Genomic DNA, 24,205 nt, shown 5'->3' on the forward strand with positions numbered 1-24,205 from the left:
ATCTAATGCAAATGAGCACCTTTAGAGATAAAAGGGATAGTACTTTAATAGAAGGGTAAAGAGAAGCAAGCGCACGGAGAAAAGGATTTGGGCAGGATTCAGGCAAACAAGTGCATACAACGATGTGATTGGGTGCCACTGCTGCTAAAAGAGTGATATAATAGTCAATTTTACAGTGCATTATGAAATGATAACGCAGAATGTTAATCACCTTGTTAGTACAATTGAATATATATTTGTAATGTAAACAATACAATTTTTTAAAGTGCTTATACATTCATAATATTTAAAAGATATTAGGTAGATGGGGCTTGAGGTTATAGTCTTCAATTCCACCACAGAATGCTGAATAGCCTGCAGAGCATATGTGCACGCTTTGTCACATTTCTGCAACCAGAAGACTCAGCAATCATCTCAGTTAGCTGTGCCCAACCCTGACGTGGTCCTTGAATATTAATAATCAATTAATAACCCAGCATTTCTCTGCAAAAGAGATTATCCAGTCGGACACTCAACCAAAACAGATATTCACTGAGAAATGGATGAAGACCACCAACCCAATTTGAACTACCTCAGACAAGCTCTGTTCAAGTCCTCTCCAAAGGGAAAAGGGTCCCCAGATATCAATACCTGTTCAATGAGTGACCCTCCCATTGCTCCAGAGATATATTACAGTAGTAAATAAGGGTCCCGTCATGAACCCGTGGTCGTTTGGAACTCAATAAAAAACATCATCTTGATTGAAATAAGTCACAAAATGTCTCAAAGCTGATGGTTGCTCTTGGTACCCAACGAACAGAGGCATAGTTGAATCTACAAAAGACACACACTGCCCTGTTCTACCAAATGCTACTTAACTCTCCTTTGACACTACTTTATTTTGTTTTCTTTGTTAAAAAATATGAGGAATTCTTGCTATGTTGACAAAAATGGAAGTTCAAGTTTTTCAATTGCCGGGATTCATTTTCAGGAATGTGCGAAAGCCCCGTTTACTTTATGGCGACGTTTCCATGTCCGACCGTCCTTTTGTGCTGTATGCTTTGTTTAGAATACCTTGTACATCATCAAAAGTTGTACATTAGTCTTTGCTTTCACATTTGTTTCCTTACACAAAAATATACATGTGCTTCACAATCTTCATTTATGAATAAAATATTCAGCGTTTATCCAAATGTTTGTTTCTGCTTGGCTTCCAAAGTGCACATTGTTAATTTTAGGGGTGATACAAAAAATAGTTCTTCGCAGAGACATACACTGCTTCACATAGTTTATGTTTGATTTTACTTTGTCTAGAAGAAAGGTCTTTGTGCTTCATAATCGTAGGAAATTCGTAACATGCCACATTTCATCCATGGAAGGTACAATGCCAAGGAAGATTTAAGATTCTTCAATAAAATGTCACGGCTTGATTGTGCTAAGTCTTCATCACCATTGTTGGTTGCTGGCACAAAATGCCTGTAAAAATCACAACTGCATGCCATTGCTAAAACGAAAACCCTATTCAGGAAGGTAGGTCCCACAACCATCTGTCTTGTGATCACAAATTAATGTCCTGAGTTATTCCTGCAACCAAATTTTTCTCAACAACAAAAAGGAATGGACTTTGCCTTTTCGGTTAAGAGCAAAGCGGAAAGTAAAACTATTGTCGCTTTCAGATCCAGGTTGGACGGTTTTTCTTAAACGTTATCTTGGCACATTGGCAAGTTGACAAAAGTGAAGACGTTAAATTCGATCAGTATGGAGAAGCAGAGAAAGAATACGTAGAGCGAAAGCACGTAGATTCCGAGCTTCTTGTCAAGCTTCCACTTGTTTATATGGACACCGGAAACCTGTAAGCACATAAAGTAGGGATCATGTTAGGGACCTGTCTACCTAAACATTACTTTTCAGTAAATTCGCTGGTTCACAACACGGGACACATGGAACAGTGAAGTCATTTTGATGCATAAGAAGGTGGTTCCAAGCACCCTTTTGGGGCTGGGTTAAATAAGGCGGACACAGAAGAGGGGGTTCACTGGGATTTGACAAACATTTGGTATTGGCAAAGACTGTCAATTTGGCTGTGTCAAAATAACTTGTTAAAGTAGCATTTCTGGGTTTAAATCAGGTAATGGTAATAACCCTATCATTATCCAGCACTACAGTGAGTAGGCAATTCATATACACTGTGTATCGCAGATCTCTGTCACAGACTTTTATGGATAAGCATGTCAACACTTCTGCACATCTGATAAGAAGCAAACAGAGGCTCTAGCTTTAGACCACAGAGAACAGCAAAACCTTAGTGGCATTACATTGTTAAAAGAAATTCAAAATAGCTTGTTAGAGTTATCTAATCCCAACCTGGAATTCAGTCATAAGTATGATACATTACATGACACCTCTATCATCCTGTTTAATGACAGGAAATGTTTGCACCTTAGTGGCTTGACCGGAAGCTGTGCCTTAGCAGTTAATGTTAATGTTAAAGGATATTTGTACCGCGCACTGTCACCACTGGAGTGGTCCCCTGGCACTCTGGCGGCTCTGAAAGAGGGAGGGAGTGGGGGTTGAGTTAGTGGGCATAGGTTGGAAAAGTGCAAGAGAGCAGTGATTTGCTGTTGGCAGCCTCAGCCCGGTGGGTCCGTTGGCTGGGCTTGGGGTGTTTTACGATCGATAGTCGTCGTGTGCTGTTGTGCAAGTCTATGTGCGGTTTGTTTTGTTGTTGCAGTGTAGTGAAGTTTGTGTGGATTGCTGCGTTTTAGGCTTGTGGTTGTGTTTGGTTAGAGTTTGAGCTGTGTAAGCAGATGGGTGAAATTGTTAGTGGATTGGTTAGTTGGCCTTTCTGTCCTTGCAGTTATGTCTAGGTGTGATGCTTGCTATCATTCATTATTCCATCTGAGTGTGTGGTGCTTGCTAATTCAAAATTCTGTCTATATGTGAGGAGGCTAGTGATCATGATTCCATCTGGGTGTTGCCCTTGTCATCATTACGGTTTCATCCAAGTGTGGCATGTGCTAACATTCACAAACCTGTATAGATGTGACGCAAGCAAAATTGAGAATTCCATCTAAGTGTGGTACATGCTAACATTCATAATCCTGTCTCGATGTGACGCAAGCTAAAATTGAGAATTCCAGCTAAGTGTGGTACATGCTAACATTCACATTTCTATCTAGATGCGGCGCAGGCTAAAATTGAGAATTCCAGCTAAGTGTGGTACATGCTAACATTCACAAATTAGTTGACGTGACCAGCAGCAGTCTTGTTCTTATACCCCAAGTCAACATACCATAAGTTATCTGCATAACTCACTCCTCAGTTACATGGACTTTAGCCTTCCATTGACTTAGATCAGCAAGACGAGTAAGAGTTGAAAAATGTATCCCTTCTCTGGCACCTGTGATGACACCGTGGCACAGGATTACCATTGAAACCAGGGTGAAGATAAAAATTGAGATCACTAATTCCACTGTTTGGTGGTGGTATACTTTTTATATTGACAGAGATGTATTTGAATATTATTAACCAATCGATACTTATGTGATCGCTTGAAACTTATTGGGCTTCAATAAAAGTATGCCGGTACAGAAATAACATGCTGGTAATAACATTTACCGGCACGTTTCCGCACGGGCATACTACAAGTTTGGGGGTGGGTGGCTGGATGTACACGCAGCTCCTAGCTGCCTGCAATTACGGCACCCCACCACCAAAAACTGACGGTATTACTGGCACCGGTAATACCGGTGCCTTTATTAGCAGTAAAATGCTATTAAAGCCCTGTGGACTCCATGGAATGGGGAATTACATGCACTTACCACCACTTGTAATCTGCCTGCAATTCGGCTGAGCAAGTGGTGGTAATGGTATTACCGTTTGGTGGTATCCCGACGAATTTACCGGTGGGATATCACCAAACGTTTAATGAGGCCCATTGAATGTGCTACATTTGAAGTTTGTAACTATTTTATTACCACGTTTGCACATTTTAAATAAATATGCACTGGCTAAACATTTGGAAAATAGGTTGTCTGTATCAGAGATGCTTTTTCACTGACTATTCTAGGAACTATAGAAATCCAACAACATGTCATGATACCAAGCAATGGTTGGATGACTTCTGCTGGTCTCCTGTTATTGTAATCCGTACCTTGTTCAGGACAGTTGTATGAAGATCATCAGGACCAGGGACTTCTGGAAATGGTCACTCAATTAGCTAAACAAGACACCCCAAAGGGAAGGAGAGGAAGTATTGTGTGCCTTCCGGTGAAGTTAAGGGATAAGAGGTGAAGGAAGGGAACCTGTCTCAGAATGGTATTTCCTGTTTTACATGACAACAAAGTGGAGGTACAGAAAGATAAAGGGATATACCAAAAGCCACACTTTGGTTAAGTTAAAGCCAGGAATACAAGTTTGGTTTTCTGGTTCCACCACCCCTAATGTAAATCTGTTGTAATATACCATTTACCCCAAATATGTGCCAGCCTTGCCCTCATTAAATAGGTGTATATTTCCACTTGTGGAGGATCAGAAGAAGGACACAGACGCGGTAAAGGCAGGTTCTTACTGTGAAGGTTATTTAAAGTAAAATAAGGCACATCTCTCCATCTAACTATGGGGTGTTTCCTGCCTTTCTTTCTAAGGTGCTCGTCAGGATGAACATCCAAAAACAAATCCGTCCTCTGCCCCAATCCAAGCTATCTGACCCTACCACCATTATAACTAACTAAGGTCCGGAGAATGACTCCCTTCTCCTGATGCTCGTATTTTGTCACAAGTTTCTTATCACTTCTCTTATTACTTTCGGCAAACCTTATGCAAATAGTCTCTTGTCATCCAATCTATTAAGTTAGGCACTTCTTTTGAGGGGTTAGCAATTCCCTTTTCCCTATTCTCCCTGTTCTCACTTCTGTTGCTCTATTCAATAGTTCATATGCAAACAGTTCCTCGTCCGCCACTGTATCAAGTTCTGCATTTCTTTTAGGAGAGTGGTATTTCCCCTTGTCCGTATTCTTCACTGTCAGCTTTAGACTATTTAGGTTCCTTTTCTTCCCATGGCAGGGTTCCTGAATCTTTGATACACTCTTCTTCTCTCTTTTATAGTATCGCAAGTTCTATTACCATTTCCCCATTCCCAGGGGGCAGTTTCATGTATGAGGTTGTAATTTCTAACTTTACAGGTGTGTTCTCCACAAATCTCTCTCTTTCTTGTGCTCTCTTTGTTTTCTTCTAGATATAGGTGGGTCTTGCCTTTTTCACAGTGATAAAACTCCACTTTTATTTATTTCCCACTCTATGGTTTTCGTATTTCTTCTGATCTCACTGAAATAGTTCTGTTTCACTGGAATATTTCCAATAGTTTCCCATTAGTACTGGGACAAGTCCTGCTTGGTTTGCCGGTATTCCCATTCCCCGTTTTATCTTCTGCGTTCCAGGGCAATGTCAGCAGTACCTGCAGGCCTTTGGATTCTCTTTTCTTCTTGTTGACGCTCCATGGCTTGCTCTCCACAGAGTCTCCTTCCTAGATGTCCCATTCTTGTCTTTGGGACATCACAGGGATCGGGACTCGGACTGGGAGCTGCTTACTCCCCTGGATGGTCTCGGCGCTGTTGTACGGGCAGACTGCACACCACTCTGATTCCGTGGTCATGCCACCAATGCTCTTTCTCCTGAGACTTGTTTGGCTTTCTCCAGCTCTTGCACGCTGGTTGGTAAGCATTTCTGGTTACGTGCTGGAGCGACTCATCGCTCATTGGCTCTGCGTTATGCCAGAGCCCCAGCTTCTTCCACTACATTTTTCCCAGTGAGCTTTCCCTGCGTCTCTCGGGTCTTTGCTCTCTCTCGGCTCACAGCATCCTCTCTGCTCTCTGCATTCTCTCTGCTCTCTGCCTTCTCCGGGTACTAAGTGAAAAAAACATTTGTTTCATGATTGCTTTAGAAAGACTGCATCCAAGCGATTGTTCGGTCTTTCTAAACCGATCATGAAAAAGGCTCTTCACCCACAGCCCCAGCCCATAACCAGACCCTCACACCACCCCCTTTCACTTACCTTACCCTGTGATGCTCCCGAATGCACATGGGCTGCCAGACACACCACAGACTATGCAGTGCTGAGGAGTGTGGGCAGGACCTGTCACAGCTGACAGGAGGGGGGGCTCTGGACAGATCAAGTGCGTTCTGTGTTTGTGTGTTTGGATGTTGGAAGAGGCAGAAAGATTTTGGTGCAGAAGGGAGGGGGAAGGAAGCAGGTAAGTGAGAATGTTTGGTGAGGGTGTATGCAATGGACGGGAATGGAGGCAAAGAGGGTGCAGGGGTGAAACCCCCAAAGTAAAAGGCAGCAAACAATGTGTAAGAGGGTGGGAGTGTGGTGTGGGGTGGGATTGTCTTCATGGTGGTTTTGGTGGGCGGGGTAATATAATGTAATAATTTGGCATTTTTAAGACCACACATAATCGGCTGAAATAAATCGGGCCTTTTTGTGTTCGGTCTTCAAAATGCGGAATTATCACATAGACCCCTTCTCTCGGCTTCCTGCCTTCTCTTTGCTCTCTTTTATGTCGGTACTGTGTTTTTCCAGAGCCCCACCTTCTTCTGCTCCATTACGCAGAGGAAGCTTTCCCTGCGTGTCTCGGGTCTTCGCTCTCTCTCAGCCTCTTCTCTGTCACTGGTTGGTCTTGCATCCCTTTTCAGCCTCCTCATTGCAGTCCATTATAGACTTCATTTTAAAGGGATAGCTTCTATTTCTTTTGTTCATATTATAACTTCATTTTATCTCCATGAGTTTTATAACAGTTTGGTGTAGTGTATAAATCGATAGGAGCCATCACTTGGAGATCATCAGGGATTACATCAGGTTAACAGGAGTCCTTGTCCCCAAAGGGGAGTCACTCATGGTTAGGTCCCACTTGCTTCGACCCCTCGCGAGGGTGTTGCAAAGCGGGCTCACCACCCTAGTCTCACAGGGAGGGCTCACCCTTGGACATAGGGGATGAATTTCCTGAATTCGTCACACCCTCCTAGCAATTTACCGCAGGTTGAAAGGAAAGATATATTTATCCCCGTAAGTTGCACCTACCTTTAAAATGTGAAGGCCAAAAGATATTTCTGTGACTTGCTCTGTGCCCGAGTCTGAGTTGTGTTGACAGTAGCAACCAGCGGCTGCACAGCAAAAACAAGAGACCTATATCTGCGACATGTTCTTGTATGATCATGTTGTATGATCATGAGCAGTGACATACAGTTCTTCAACTGAAATCTTCAGTTCCGCCTTGAAGGTCAAAAGAGGTACCCTCAATGGAAGAGAGCCTCAGAATATAGGCATGAAGTCCTGCACTCCTACCATACTTCTGTAGTAAGTTGGCAAATCGTAGGGGTGGTAACCTAAATAGTTACAAAGGAGTCTGGGAGCCCCTCTAGCGAGAACAAACATGGGTCAAATACCCCCTTCAATGGAATTTCTTCCACTCAGGAAGGTCGACAACCACGTTTTAGCTCACTGCACCCTTAACAGCGGAGAAATATCCATTTGCATATCAGTCTTAGTCCCACCCACGAGGGCATTCCAGCATCAAAATGCTAGGCAATTCTCCTCAGAACAAGAGTACCATCAGCAACCCCATACACGTGTTTCGGCCTAGTCGGGCCTCATCAGTGAGGTTAAGCTGAGCCTCTCTAAGATGCAGTGAGAAAGGGGTCCATGTCTGGATTACGTTGGGTTACTTAGGTTGAAACCCCACGTTTTACAAAGTGTGTGGGAACTCCTGTACTGAGAGCGAACATTGGTCAGATACCCTGTTCTATGGAATTCCTTCCACTCAGGATGGTCTACAACCACGTTTGAGCTCACTGCACCCTTCACAGAGGAGAAATATCTATATGTATATCAGTCTTTGTCCCACCCACAAGGGCAGTCCAGCACTGAAATGTTAGCCAAATCTCCTCTGAAAAAGCATACCATCAGCAATCCCAGACAGGCCTATACTCGCCACACATTCTTACAGGCCTATCATGCTGTACCCAAAGCCACAATTAGCCTAACACTTACTTCATAAAGATGCCAAACCATCCTGACACCTTGTATTTTGTATTATGGGAAACGAAGTGCACATAAACCATATTTTTGTGTGTCTGAGTTTCCATTGCGAGAACACGAGATATGCAAACATTGTCCGATGTGCCACAGCGTACTAGATATTGTGACATGAAGTATAATTGGCTATACTTGGGGCCAGCAGTCACTTTGGTCTGCTATTCTTGGGTTTGGGTGATATTTCTCCTTGGATTATATAAAAAACAATAAGCTTGATAAAAGACTTTTAGCTTGGATTGCTTATGCGGACGACACCCTCCTGATTGATAGGCCTTCCATTGGTATACAGTAAAGTATAGATGCTTTGAGAAATTATTCAAGAACCAATGGTCTTGAGATCAATGGGTCAAAGACTCGAATTATGGAAATGGGGGCAGAGGGAAATAAACAGAGTAAGTTTGTTTGGAGAAATCAATGGCTCACCAATTGAGGTTGTCTGAGACTATATCTAATAAGGAGTTCCAATTAATTGTAGACTTAATATGACAACCTTTCACAGATACGTTGAGTAATCAAAATGTTTATTTCCAGAAAAGGTAGTTATTCTATAGCCGGTCTAATAAAACTGTACAATAGTTGTATCATTCCTGGTATCCTATTTGGTCTAGAACCATTCTACGAAAAGGAAATGACATGGCTATCCAAACTAGAAGGTTTCTTGGGTTTACCCAATTGTGTTCCTGTAGAAGCTATTTGCTGAGAGTTAGGCTTTTGTTCTCTTTCGACAGGATGGCCGACCAGATGTGTTTTTTTACTTTATACCTCTAGATATGAATAATACGCCTGACTAGCTATTAACAGGCTTCTTACATATGGCTAAAAGGTTGTCTAATAAAGCTCAGGTCTTTGATAAGTAGAAAGGGGAAGCTCTCAGATTTTCTTTCAGCAGTTGACTTTGAAGTGGATGAGTCTTTTATTCTAACTCCTGCAGTTACTAAATTAAAATACAGAGCTGATCTCTGGCATAGATCAGAACTAATATCGAAACTTGCCATGAACAGAGGATAGCACAGGGGCAACGCACTGGTCTTGGAAGCAAGACCATGCAGAGCAACAGAGGTTTGACCGCGCTTAGAAAACCCAACTCAGGTATGGTATTAGACACGTTATAAAATAAATAAATACATGTAATATTCATGTGCATAAAGGCTTTTGTTTCCCAAAGCCATGTAGTTATTTTACTATAAATAAAGATAAGAGGGTCTCTGATTTTTTATTACGGTTATGATTAAATCAACCGCTAACTATGTCAACTATAGGAGCTTGGCATAGAATTCCATATGAAGGAAGTCTGCCGTCTCTGTGAAAGAGAAATTGAGAACACTCGATGTTAAAATGGATTTCTGAACTCTGACCTGGTGGGCAGAGGTTCAGGAGGCCAGCCTAGTTTCTTGGAACAGGTTAACCTTCTGGACAAGCCAGACCAATCAAGGTAGCTTGGCGGCGGTCAAGACTAGGTCTCAGGAGGGGTGAGGCTGACTGAAAGACCTCAATGAGCACACAGAGTAAAGGACACTTACAAATCACTCCCAGTCAGGTGTATATATATATATATATATAGAAAAAAAATACAAATACATATATTTCAAGGCCTTTGAGTTTCAACACACATCAAATCACAGTAATACTATATACAAGTCTATCTAAATACATATATACAAGACCAATGGGGTCTAAAGGATAAATGCACGAAATAGGTCCACAACCTAAAAGGCGGAAGGTAACAGGCAGTGCGAATAGTCTTTCGTCCCTTTGGCATCTAACACACTCCTAACTAAGAGGCAGTCCAATCCCTAAGAAGAGTTCAGCCTAATGCTCAAATGTACTTGCAGTGCTGGCCCACGCTGTAGTTCAAATGGGCAAAACGGGGTCTCTCCAGGGGTCTGTAGCTGCTCAGGAAGTTGGGAGAGGTAATGAAAAATAGGTTTCCACTATTCAAGGAGGGCCTCCACTTGAGGACAGAGTCGATTCCAAGAGTTGGGAATAGTTTTCCAGTTCGCACTAGCAGTGGAAAGGAGAGTGGCCCTCAGGGGCCACTCGTGCATAAAAATGGATGGAGGCGCTAGGGGGCACCGGTTAGGGTTGCGATTACTCACCGACCGCCGGCGCACTCTGGACCAAACTTCGGCATTTGAGTCCACTTCGTTTGCACGTTCAAGTGCGGCAATTTGGCAGCTCTGCGGCTTTCAGCGACATAGATACAGCAATGATTTATCCACTCCTGGTGGATGGATCAAACCAGCTTCACGGCAGCAGGCTTCAGGGGCAAGAGGTGCACAAATGCAGTGCATCTGCAAAGTTTGTCACCATGGCTGGGCGACACGGTAACCGTGTATACTCCGGTTCGGGCGCACTCACTTTACTCCAGACCTGGGAAGGCCAAGTGTATGAAATTCGGTGTGAGAGTGCCGTGAACACAGAGCTAGCCATGTACCAAGTTCCAAGGGCCTGCTCGAAATGGCAGCTGTATCAGGGCAAAGAGTCTGTGTAAGCTGGTTAGCCCACTGGTTGGCCCAGGGACACTTACAGGAGAGCTTACTTGCAGGGTTTGATGAAGGTGCCGAGAATAGTTGATCCCACTATTCCAATGGGTCAAAGCGTCTTCACAGACCTTCTAGGACAACCAGATGCAGAGGGGTTCCACAGGACGACTGTGGGCTCAGGGTGCCAAACCTTCCAGCAGGTCACCAGAGGTTCCTTAACTCGGCTTCTTAGTTTCAGGATACTTGGATCCTATCCTTGGTTCAGTGAGGACTCCAGAGATCGACATGGTATGGGTGTTTGGGACCTTCTCTTATCCAGAATCTCCTTCACGCCAAAACAAAGATGACCCAATGGGAGATCTGTTCACATACAGGCATACCATGTGTGGACCAATCACGGACCACAGTGGTCCCAGACATTCACAGCACTTCAGACTCTCTGGCACCCAGGATGTGTACTGGAACCAGACGTTCCACCCCACATCCTGGAGGCACACACACAAGGCATGCAGAAGCCTGCGAAAGCTTGGCGCTTCGGGGGAAAATGCTTGCCAAAATAAGGACTGACCCCGGTTGGCTCAACCTGGGGAAGGTGCACGGGCAATATTGCCAAAGGACAGGACAAAGAACCTCGTGACATGGCCATTTCGGAGCAAGGCCACCTGTTTGTGCCAAATGCGGTAATCGTGTATACGTGAAAGGGTTAGAAATACGCTAAATGATAAGCTGCCACCAGCCCTGTCCAAGGCACACTTCTCCTAAAAAATCCTTCGAGAGTATTTAGGGCCTTTGGAAATGACTAGACCAAGTGCACTGTACTGTAAGGTACTTTGTGCACTTGTTACATGTTGCAGAAAAGTTGCAACATTGGAAAGGACAAAGGGAAACAAAGTCTCCCAGTACTGACTGTCTTAAGGACATGTCAGTTTCCCCATAAAAAGTGAGCAAAAAGCCCAGAGGAGTGCAGTAGAAACCTGGGCTCCTCTGGTAAAGTCAGACTATGGTGTTTAACATCAGTAAAAAGTTGGGGGGGGGTACACAACTGGAGGGAAAATTACCCATAAATGTATTTATTTTATTTATTTATTTGCATTTTCAAAGCGCTCACACAGCCCGCGGGCATCGAGGCGCTGTTATAGGAATTGTTTGTTTTAGTTGCGTAGTTGTTTGTCTTAGTTGTGTATTTATAACGTGCTTAAATACCAAGAGGTTTCTAAGCTTGGACCCAGGTGTTGCTTCGTGTCGTCTTGATTCCAAGGCGAGCACGTTGCCGGTAAGCTATCCGCCCGGGACTCCTTCCTAACACTCGACATGTTTCAAGTGATTGTTCCAATCTATTGTCATGCTATGTGAAGGGTGAGAATAAGCTGGTGCATAGACTATCTGACATTGTCACTGATCAATTTTGGAGCACTATCTATTCAGGGTCTTCCACAGTAATTTCGACTGCTGCAATTCATATCTGGAACGATTTTTAAAATAAAATGAATGATAACTAGGATTAATAATCTTTTTATAGTATATAATGTATTGTATTTTAGTGCACTGTTTTTGTACTATGTATGTGTTGTTAGGTTCTATATCGCATTTAATATATTGATTGTGTCTAAGGCTTGTTGTTAGTCAAGTATACTTTAAATAAAAAAATAAAAAGGTAAAGTTACTTTTAAAAAAAAAGAACCTGGGGAGAGACGTTGTATGAGGGAGCGCCATCTCCCCTCCAAGTGGCCCAAGCTAAAGATATTTGCTCGGTTGTTGGCTGGGTATTTACTTTTTTAGAAAACCTCCTACAAAGGGCCTCCATGCATTTGAGTCTGGGGACTTCTGAAAACTGACTTCTGAAGGCACGCTTGGGGGCAGTGCTGGATAGGCCAATCATCAGCAAAGTAAACATGCATGCACGAAGCACACTGTGCCCAGCATGTTGCTCCCCCCACCCACCTCCACAACCAGTGCAACCTTGGGATCACAGTACCAATCCAACCCGGTAAATGGAAACATACGAAAAGGGGCCAAGGCTCGCAGAGGATGTGCACTGACAGGAAAGAGTGTGGCAATGGAAACAGTAAACCGCTCCTGGCTCAAAGCGCGTTTGACAGCAATGGCAACGTTTCCAGGCCTGTGCCTGAGTTTCCATTCCTAGAACACTGGGCAGGCAAACATTGGCCGATGTGTCGTAGAGTACTGGGTATTGTGACATACGGTATAATTGGTTATACTTGAGGCCAGCTGTATTCTTACAGCTCGGTGCAGTACGCTCTATAACGTGCATTCGTTTTAGTGTGACCAGATTTAAAAAGTAAATAAAAACGGGCAGGGCAACTAACATAAAAGTAGGACTAACTCTTGAAAGTGGCTTTCAAGGCACTACACTTCAGTAGTGGTTGGAGGACAAAGGGGTTTAAGTGTTACTGTTCGACTAAACGCATATTATAATTAATTGATCACACACTACCACTATCTTAATTCTTTAAATGCAGCATTTCCTCTGTGTGAGATTGTACATTCCTTCTTGTCAGCTAAGAAGACTTACTACCAAAAACCGGGACCACTGCATTTTCCAATGGAAAAATAATCTTCAGAAAGGGGGACACAGCACCCACTTCCGGGACAGTCCTGTCAAAACCGGCACATCTGGTCACCCTAGTTTTATCAGTGCAGCTGTACTTTTTCCATTATTTGAATGGACTGACAGTGGTACAGAGTGCACATATTTGAGAACATGTGGCGGTCACCCTGAAGATGGACACGTTCCGAAATGCAGCGGCAGAACCCACATCACATGCACGGTCTTCCTCGATTTGCGCATTTAAATTCCGTCCACTATTATTTACGGGTATTAGCATAATTGACCTAAAAACATTTGACCTAAAACATTTGGTTGAATTTTTCTGTTCTTTTTTTCAGTCAAATTGAATGAAATATATACATGGGGGTGGGTAAGGGTATAGATTATGTTGAGGGGAACCGGAGGGTATTGGGGGGGGGTCTCCCTCGCATTTTAGATAGAAAAAAAGGTCAAATAAATTTGACCAAATGTGATTAGGTCAAATAGACCCAAACCTTATTTACGTGTTGTGTTACGTTTGAGCAGTGGAGTCATTTTGCTGAAAATGTTGGGCGGGACATGACAACTAAATGAAAGGGGCCCCTGCCAAAGGAGTGGGACAAAATGGTGATCTACAAAACTTGGGTGGGGGGACAAACACCGTTGTCCCCCCTAAAATTATGCCCATGCATTTTAGTTATGTATTAAATTATAAAAAATGTCAGCCGATAGGTTGAGCACGAGGTTTCCTTGGATTTCTTCTCAAAGTTTCCAGGCCTGCCGCTATGTATCAGAGATTTCCAAAGGAATGGGGAGAAACAAAGTGTCGATGCAAGATTAATTTAGCACCCTGGATGAGCATTGCGATTGGCTCAGCCAAGAAGGAACGAGGTTTCCATGCAGATCCCAGGCACTGTTGTGAGGTATTTGCTTGTAATCTTTACTCTTCAGTGGGAATCCCTGTTGCTGCCTGCTGTGCTTTTTCTCCACCCCTTAACTTTACAGCACCGTCTCACGGCTCCGTCAACTGTCCAGCCACCCGCATACAATTCTTCTGCCTCACTCTGTGCTTCGGGCCCATCTGCGCAACATTTGCTTTGCTTGTGTCTGGGGCCGCTCCTGCATAGCAACGTGGCGTAGCGCATCAAGCCTCAATTATCTACAGTTTTTCAGCCCACACACACCCCAGCTAAGTCTGTGGCAGCTAAAAGTCATAGTATCCAGGGATCATTGAAGCAATGTTAAGGTTTGAGTTGGTTTTACAATCAATAGAGCAGTGGCAACAGGCTCGAAGGGTCACAATGAGGCCACAATGCATCCCTGGCTCCTTTAGTAACATACACTTTAGAATTGAGCATACAGTCCTTTTATTTGAATTTAAAGTTTTGTTCAATTTAGAATTCAAAATGTAACTGTTCTGCTTATTTGTAAAGTTTTCATTCAGTTCGGTATTCAATACACATGGGTTGCACTCATAATTCACTTTCAATTCAACCCACTGTTTAATGTTCCTTTAGTTTGCTTTAAATGGAATTCCCATCACTCAGCGACATTCAAAAACGTGTTTCCTTAAACACATGACGACGCCAATGCAATGTTTTCTGAGTAATTCAATAGATAACAAGGGTTGAAACCCAGAGACTTTCGAAAACGTGTTTCCTTAAATACGCGACCACCAGGGGAGTTTCTAGGTCTGGAAAAGACCCAGGGCTACGCTGATGTCAGAACTGTTGGGACTGGGGGCTAGCTAGTCTTTTGGCTTTAGCCCCTGAGATTCTATCCGGGGCTACAACCAAAAGATCATGGGCTATAGCCCCTTAAGCCCCCTCCTAGCAACGCCCCTGGAGACCACTCTGATACAAAGTATTCCTCTAGAACGAGAAAGTTCAAACGCTCGTGCACCGAGTTTTTCAATTGTTAGAAACTAACTGGTCACATTCACAGCTTTCCCAGCGGCGTGGGTAACACAGTATTCTGTTTTTCATGCCAGGGGTCCACCTCCTGCCCCTAAGGCACTCCTATGGTGACCTCCTAACACAGGTGAACAAGCACCTTGAACACCAGGAAAAGGGACACCCTCTCCACATGGCTCTTTTCACACATGTTCAGTCTGATTGCCGGAGCCTCAACTCCCAGGCCACACTTCCATAGCCTGCTTCTCTCTGCAGACCTCAGCGTCTCGGTGTGCTTTAAAATTAAAGTTCTTTGCTGCTTGCATCTGCCTCCATGCTGCTTCTCCTGTCGCTCTCTACCCTGCTGGGCTGGTCTCCTTTTATACACCTGCATCCCCTCGACAGGCTGCAATTTTGAATGTTCAATTAGTGCTTCCAGGCCACAATCAAAGGGCATGCGGGACCTTCAAAGCTCTTAGCAAGCATCTTCCTCGTCCCAGTACCAGAGTGGTAAAAGAGTGTAGATTTCATTGCTCTTAGTTGCCTCTTCTTCGTCCCAGTACTGTCAGGGGTTACATGTGGGGAAACAAGGGGAGCTGACTTACAATAACCTATAAAGGTCGGGGAAGGGTTGGGTTGGTCATCAATAGGGAAAGGGGGATACCATGTCTCACCCGAGGCTCCCCACTCCCAGTCCCCAAGGACCCTCCACCCAGGTGATCCTCTCTCGCTTCTCTGCCCCCAGGGTTGGGATCCAAAAGCGATGGCCATTCCCTGGCCACCTGTGCAGAGGATAGCAAGGGTCTAGGAGTGAGAATACCCTCAGGTTTATCACAGTATATGTGGAAATGTTTGAGCTGAATAGTGCTCTTACTTTATCCCAGGGGGTCCAGGTATTTGTGAGCTATTTTTATTATTACGTGTGTCTAAGTCCACGGTTTGTACCTTCTTACATCTTACAGCCCACATTCACACATTTAACACATTTAGAGATGTTTTGTTATTTTCATTCCTTTTTTAAGTCACAAACATAAAATGTGTGTAGAATGAAGAATGTGTATGGAGCTAAAGCAACAACACAATGAAAATAGTTATTTCTGCAACCTCCACAATGGAACGCGCTGCAGAGATATATTTGCACACAATATTGAGGAATTCATTATACTACAGAGGTTGACTGTCCTTGAAAAAGCTAGCACAGCGCTGTGAAACGGCAGGTGTTTCTTTGCCAAGATACAATACATCTTGGTTTCTCTTTTTGATTTCGGGCACAGTATTTGTCCTGGCTAGGGCATAGACATATTGGAGCGCTAGTGCCTGCACCTGAAGTAAGTGACCGGTGCCCAAGTATGTGGTCCCGAGCCAAGGGCGAGGGCCTTTAATGAAGGTCACATGACACACAACAGAGCCTGGTAGTAAGTGATCTACAACAGCTTGCGCAGGGGTGGAACATGGAGGCTCCCTAGGACAGAGCTTCTCCATGTCTCCTTAACAGTGCCCAGTGTGCACACAGCACAAGGGGAAGGTCAGAATGCAGCATTTACAGGCAGGTAGAGCCTCCATTGCAAGCTTGCTGATTGGCTAAAGAGATGGAAGTTGTGAGAAGAACAAAAGAGAAGCATAGAATGCAGACTTATTTTGTTTGCTTCTTTTATTATTTGTAATGCACGAGAATACCCTCAGTTATCAGGGTGCAGCCTTTACATGAATTTGCGAAGCTTAGTTACAACAATCATAATATATACATAAACACAATGAAGATACGCAAGATTATATACATATATACAAGTAGGCACACGTGGTTACAGTGTGCAGGTGGCACGAGTGGGACAGCATTGGCACCTGAGTGTATTTAAGGGCCTATGTTTTCAGCCATAGAACTACCTTCGATCGGAAGTTTTGATAGGGCAAGTCTGTTCTGAGAGTTGGCGGCAAGGAGTTCCACAATTTAGCTGCTATCACAGGGAAGCTGTTACCATCCATAGTAGAGCGTTTGAAGTTAGAGACAAAAAACCAATCTTTGTAGGCTGTTCTTATGGGTCTAAGGGAGGACTGTCTATGAAATCTGTTGATTAAATAGATCGTGGCAGCGTTATTAAGGGATTTATGAGTGAGTGACGCCGTTTTTAGGAGAATTTTGTCTTTGATGGAAAGCCAGTCGTTCTGTTGGCTATAACCTGTGATATGCTCTCTTCTGGAGATGCCCAGAGCGTTATTCTGAAGAGTTTGTAGTTTGCTAGTGGTGGCTTTAGAGTATCCCAGAAAGAGGGCGTTACAATAGTCCAGGCGGGACAGTATGAGGGCTCTAGCGAGGGTAAGTCAGCTAATGTCGGACAGGAATGGTTTGGCTGCACGGATTAATTTACACGTGTATTCCGTGGAGGACGCTAGGGAGCTCACCTGTTTGTTAAAGGAGAAACTGGAGTCCAGGAAAAAGCCTAGTGTTTTGACCTCTTGTCCCACTTTAATGTTGTTGCCATCAATCACGAAGGAGCAGTAGGCAGGGCCTAGTTTCTTTAAACTGGTGGTAGTGCCTAGGATGATGAGTTCAGTTTCATCATCATTCAGGCATAGTCCATGTGTGGCCATCCATGCCTGGATGATGATGTACACTCTATTTACCAAGGCCAAATCCTTTCCATAATCTCCAGAAAGTAGAAGGAGGATCTGGGTATCATCTGTGTAGTTGGTGTAGGTGATACCGAGATGATCCAAATCATCGAAAAGGGGCTTAGTAAATATATTGTACAATGTGGGGGAGACACAAGAGCCCTGTGGCACGCCAAAGGTGATAGGTATGGGGTCTGCTGCCGCTGTAGGTGAGAAGACCCTTATGGTTCTACCGTTAAGGAATGAACTAATCCAGGTGATGGCCTCAGCAGAGAAGTGGGCTGATGTGTGGAGGTCTGTGCATAGGACAGAGTGATCGACCAAGTCAAAAGCAGCAGAGAGGTCAAGAAGGAGGAGTAGGGCGGCTTGGCCATTATCGATCTGTGCTTTCAGGTCGATGAGAGCAGTTTCCGTCCCGTGTTCAGGACGGAAGCCTGATTGTGTAGCTCCTAAAAGGTGATGTTCTTCCAGGTACTTCTGTATTTGTACGTAGGCGACCTTATCCAGGATTTTTTTGTGGCAAGAGCCTGAATTCCACACTTTCTGATTGTCTCAAGAGAAGAAAACATGCTCATGTGCATATTATAGCATGGACAGACATTGCAGTGGTGGGCAAGGGCGCCTGTATGGTTTTCTGTGACTATTATATACTTACAGTGAGAGCCACCGACCCAAGCAGAAGAATAACTGAATATACCAGGCCCTTGCTGTTAATTTTTACCTGTGGAAAAAGAACACAAAATATAATTTTCCTGATGCAATTAAATTATCCTTCCCTCATGTGTGAAATTAGCATTTCATTGTTCTTTGCATTCTGCTTGTAACTGTGCAAGCAAATAGAAGGCATCACGTTGGAAGAGCCCAGGCTCAAGGAGAACCACCTCATTTTCAGGAAAGAACCAAAAACCTGCATGTTCCTGAGGGACTACCCTAGTGAGTCTAACTGCCCATGAATCCCACCCATTCCAGGCCCCACCCACTAAAGGAGGACACTAGCATTAGCAGAACTCCAAACATACACCCAGAAATGCTGCCATCACCCAGAATCACTACACCTCTTCCTGGAAACCCAAACCACAGACCGAGCAACATACCTTATCCCCAGCTCTTGGGCACTACCTCTCCTAGGATGCGCTTTCCCTGAGCTAACGGAGACTTGTACCTCCCGATCATGTGCTCCGCGCCCCACCGCCACCCTTTGAAATCTTTCAACTCGACCATTACATAGCTGGTTTGGGGGGGGGCGGGGGCCCTTAATGATTTAACTATTTTTAGCAGGACTTTCAGGATTGCATCCCCTCTGCTTGAATGTCACGCTCCTCACTTCCCATTGCCCCTCCCCTTCTGACCCTACATTCCCCTCTCAACCAGATGGGCCCCACCTCTCCTTCTCCCACATCTACCCCTCTTCTCCTGGTCTTCACCCTCTCCCCTGCTACCCATTCCCTAGCACACTGAACCTTTATCTTCTGCATGCAGTCTTGCACAGAGCTAAATTAAAAGAATATTTCTGTGCAAAAAGTGAACTTTATATTCCTACGGTTGGGGTTGGAAAATAGCCAGTAGCATCTGCAGCTGCAGACATTGTTCCATACACATCTCCATTTGATAACATCTTTTGCAGGGACTGGAGTTTAATCTTTGGTATCAAGGCACTTGTTAACAGTGGTATAAGGTTTGCATGACATGGACATTTCAATGTTAACCACTGTATAGCTGCAGACTGGCCTTAGGACCACCATTTTGGGTCCTCTAAAAGTATGTCTAAAATTAGGACTATCCCTGTTACCAACAGGTCCATGGCTCTCTGCATTGCCAGGACACCAATTCCCGAACGATCAGCAAGTGTCCTACTTGTGCAATGCCAGAACTGCTCATCCCATACTCCAGGGGCCTGTCCTACAGAACAAGCAACTACATCTTTGCAGAACATACACACATCTGATCAATGCTGTGCAGTATGGGGCCATAAATCACTTCCTTGAGAAGATGTGCATTATTTTAGCGGGCTGTTGTTCTTCCGCTAAGCACTGAACATGATGCACCCAAGCAAGCATATCCACTTGCCCCTGCTCTCTGCCTGATCTATTAGGCATCTTTGCTCATTCATTTTCTAGGATTGACTCATTCAGCACTGCTGTTGGTGCATTGTCTCACTCCTGTTCTGAGTGTGAACTATTTAGGTGCTTTGGCTTCCTCATGATCTAAGCCGAATTCAATCCTATGCTACTACTGGTGAATTTGCTCACGCCTGCGCAGAGCCTGATTGATGTAGCATTTTAATTGGTGCGTCAATTTCCCCTTTGCTGAGCCTGATCCTTGCAGGCACTTCCGGATGCTCCTTTGCTGAGCCAGATGAAGTGTGCCGGGTTACTCCTACTGTAGGTTTATCTTCTTGAATCCTGTACTGAGCCCAATGAACTTGCAGTGAACTGAACTGGGCTGTGCGCAGTGCACGCAGTGGTGCAATCAAGTCATCGACCAGTTAATGCACTGAGCCTTGTCATGTACTTCTTGTGTTACTTATAACCTAAAGTTGGGGCAGACTTTGGGTTATGCGGCTTTAAGTACATAACTCCCATACTATCCTGAATGCTCTTAAGTACTTAACTCCCATACATCATAAATGCTCTCCACCTTCTGAGGTGACTCTGCTGCTCTCTACTAGTGAGCAGTGCCGTGAAGCCCCAGAAACCGAAAGCACAGCTCTCTTACAACAGCACCATTTAATGACAACAAATTATCACACAGAATGAGTAAACATACCACAGATCCATAATTAACAACCATTGTTTGCAGGCTCCACGGTACTCCAAGTCCCACAAGGATGTCAAATACGTTACTGCCGATGGAGTTAGACACCGCCATGTCTCCAAAGCCTGGAAGAAGAACACGTTTAATGAGTGAGAGTACATTGGGTGCACAAGGCCTCCATGTAACCCTAAGGCTGCCTGAAAACTAGCGCCTCATGTCTTATGAGAACGCACCCGATCCACAAACACTGCTGGTCTAGTGATAGGTCTCGCTACATGTGGTCTCTACTCCACGCAGCTTCCTTAAACTTTGACAATATTGCACCAAGTTTCTAAAGTTTTTCCACCCTTACTTTTAAGAGATACATTGTACATCTTTCATGTGTATGGGTGTGGGAAATGCTACAGTTTAGGTCCTGCTGCCTGTTTTCACTAATTAAATATGCTGAAACATATCAACATTTTTCTAATTCCAAGCTTCCCCACACAAACAAAAAAATGTACACAGCCACAAGGTAAATGAAAGCCAAGAGCTATGTTTACTCTACACTGCGGGCCGCCATTATCAAGGATAGTTCGGCTGAGTAGACTATAATGGCCAATATTACGTACAGCTTCAGTCCAAAAGAAACTGGTTCCAAAACGCCCATTTATTGCATATAAAACATTACATCATAGCAGACATTGTAAAAAGAAGGGAAGAGCAACAGTTTTTAGACACACAAAAAAGGAAACATGTACGTGTCAAAAATGTGAATATTGTAAAACTGCTAACTTGTTATTACAGCTTAAACAATCACAAATATTGTTATCTGTGGTGTCCTGATGGGACAGATGGTGCACACATGCCCTCCCTCCCTGAACAGAGACAGAGACACCGGTTCTGCTGTTTTCGGTCCCTGCTTGTGCACTGCCCTGCGTGCCGAGACGGGGCCGTATTTATTAATGCGGCGCAATGGCATACCCAGTCATCGCACCTTAAAGGAACCACACGACACTCCTCCTTTTTCATAACAATCAAAAGCAAAAGAAGCATAAATATAACACAAACAGAAACAGTTCCCCTTCTGACACCAACACCCCCCTAGCACCAGCCATCTACCACAAAGTCTTACAGGAATGTCGGCCGGCACCTGGACTCATGAGCAGGATACCTCCTCTCGCTCACCGGTTCGTTGGGTGCACCCTCTTGTTGCTCAGAGTCAGTGTTCTCGCTTACAATCTAACTCTGCAACAATTACCTCTGGTCGTCTTCTTCTTCATCACTGTCTAGAATCTCCAAACTCGGTATATATCCGTCCACTCTTCATGGACACTGCCTCCCCCAGGGGTATAAGAACCGGCGAGTCTCTCAAAGAAACAGGAATTCCGGGTAAATGTTCCTTGTCCATCCGGACGCTGTCACCATGGACCCCTTGACATCAACCACCTGGAGTGGCCTACGCTCGTATGCCAAAGACATCTTCCCGGTAGGATGCCTTCATCGTACCAGCACTGCATCTCCTAGTACCAATGGGTAGTCTTGGAGGCCTCTTTGCCGGTTCTTACGTTCAATAGCCCTTTATCGGTCCTCTCGCATGCCATCATTATTAATCATCCCTGGCACTCTCTCCTCATAATCGGGGATGAAACCCTGGGGACACCTCTAAAACAGGGCCTCTGCCAGAGCCACACCTGTGGAGCACTGGGGTGTAGTGCTGTACTCCAGCAGGCATTGAAACAGCGCCCTTCTCTCACAAAGTCCCTGGCCATGCGCAATCCGGAAAACCTTGTTTACTGTGCGCATTAATCGTTCCGCCTCGACATTTGCTCGAGGCCACACAGGGGTGATTTTCAGGTGGCGCACTCCCCGTTCCTGCCGAAAACCTGGAAACCCTGCACTCTGAAAAGAAGGACCAATTGTCCGAGCACCCGACTTTCGAGAAAACGTGTATGGCGAACATTTTCTCCATTGCCAGTACTAAATCATGGAGTGTTGTTGATGGGACAAACTCCACCTCTGCATAACGAGAACACTGGTCCACAATTACCATGAAGTGAGAGTCTCGGTGAGTAGACCAAAAGTCCACATGCATACACTCCCATGCGGTTTCGCTCCAAGCCATGCACTCAATTCGGGGCTCCTTTTGCTTCGAGGCAGCCGCCTGGCGCCATACACATGCTTTTTCAAATTTCTCGATTTTCTCCTCCAACTCTGGAAAGCAAACTTTGAGGCACAATCGAGCCTTGGTCTTGGCAACACCTTGATGTCCTTGGTTTTCCAACTCAATGACCTTCTGCACCAGGAAGTGGGAGGGGTCAGTATTGCGAGGCGGACAACTGTTTGAAGATCTTTTAAAATATGCCCTTTTATTGTTAAAGAAAATATATCACAATTTGCAATTCCTCACTGTCCCTACTCTGCTGAGGAATACCCTGCCTAGTCTAAAAGCTAAGGGAACACACCCTAACACAGGATACACACTAAACCACAAACACATCATGAAAGGTAGGGCAATTTAACATGACAAACAATATTCACGTTTCCTAAATGACCTACTATCCTGGGTGATTTCCCTTCCCCAAGCTTCAAAGTCACTTCATCAAAATGTTCAACCATAGAAAGACAATGGGCCTCATTACACGGAGAGTGGTAAGGGTTTACCGGTAGCGGTAAGGGTACCAGTGTCAGTAAACCCTTATCGCCTTACTACGAGGTCCCTTTGTGGGACCCTACCTTAACGGCTGGTTTTACCAGTACCAATTTGCGGTACCGTAATTACCGCCTTCCCCATTCCCATTGAGCCCTATGGGGGCAAAAATGGGAATGGGGAAGTGCCATGGTGAATGGGGAATTACCGCCCCCACGCACCTTGGAATAGGGCGGTAATTCCGCCATTAACCATGGCAGACTCTGTAAAATACCGGCGGAAACCATGGCGCTAAAAGCGCCATGGTTACCACCGTCCGTGTAATGAGGCCCAATGTCTTAGCTCAGTTCTTGAAATGTTAGAGTCAAAGTATAAGTTCATCAAGAAAAGTTCCACTGGCAACAAATCTACTCTATTGGGTGACGTAATCCACGTTCTACTTCATGCAAAATAGCCCCAATGGTTATCCTGGCCACAATGCTTTATCACGCCCACAGGAAGATTTGCTGCAGTTCAAAAGAAAATGCAATAACCACAATGTCAGTTAACCAATATGGAATATCCAAAAGTTGGTTAACAGTAAGGATGCCTTGAATTAAAGTTAACATTTTCAAAATGGTAGATTTGTCAGGATTACATCTTAGTACTATTGCTTCTGCTTCAACAATTATACTTCTACTTGCTTTACCATGAGAACAGTCACCCTTGTCCCACAGTTTTGTATCTTAGTTTTGAAAACTGCAATGTAGCATCTACTGACAACTCGATATACCTCTTGAGTTCAAATACTTTGGACTACTGCCACAGCTTCAATAACTTCTTAACATACTTCAACAAGACAGATCTGTAAAGTACGGCAACCTCCTTAGGTAGGCAAGGCACTCTTCCTTCAAATAGTTTTCTTCAAAGGGGCAGCCTCTTAGCCTTTCTTGTCTAACTGCCACAGTAACAACCTGTGCTTGCCTTCAAGACTCACTTCTCTCTCTGACCTCCACAGGTTGAGTCTGCTTCAAATTTGTCTTTACAAACAGCAGTTCCCCTTTACGCAACTTTGCCTGCACCTTTCTGCCAGCATTCAGCCCAATAATTACCCAGAAGCCTTGGTGGCACACTCTTAGCCTCAGATAATATCTGTAGATGGTTGGTTCAGGCCAAATAACTGTTGGTAACTGCACAGTATTTCTGGATTTCCTTGTAACTCTGAGAAAGGGTCAGCTT

At 44.4% G+C, this 24,205-nt stretch overlaps 1 protein-coding gene across 2 annotated transcripts in view; it reads right to left on the bottom strand.

The window, feature by feature from the left end:
* Positions 1–212: 212 nt before the first annotated feature.
* Positions 213–24,205, bottom strand: part of SLC24A4 (solute carrier family 24 member 4) — an 873,854-nt gene continuing 849,861 nt past the window's right edge. For both annotated transcript variants that reach the window (XM_069637921.1, XM_069637920.1), the window contains exons 15-17: positions 20,371–20,483; positions 18,260–18,325; positions 213–1,829 (exon numbers count right to left, since the gene is read on the bottom strand). In XM_069637921.1, the coding sequence (XP_069494022.1) occupies positions 1,677–1,829; positions 18,260–18,325; positions 20,371–20,483 (332 nt within the window). In that variant the 3' untranslated portion in view covers positions 213–1,676. The remainder of the gene's footprint in view (positions 1,830–18,259; positions 18,326–20,370; positions 20,484–24,205) is intronic.

The sequence above is a fragment of the Ambystoma mexicanum genome, chromosome 14 (genome assembly GCF_040938575.1).
Source record: "Ambystoma mexicanum isolate Mex_15411 chromosome 14, UKY_AmexF1_1, whole genome shotgun sequence".
NCBI classification, from domain to species: domain Eukaryota; kingdom Metazoa; phylum Chordata; class Amphibia; order Caudata; family Ambystomatidae; genus Ambystoma; species Ambystoma mexicanum.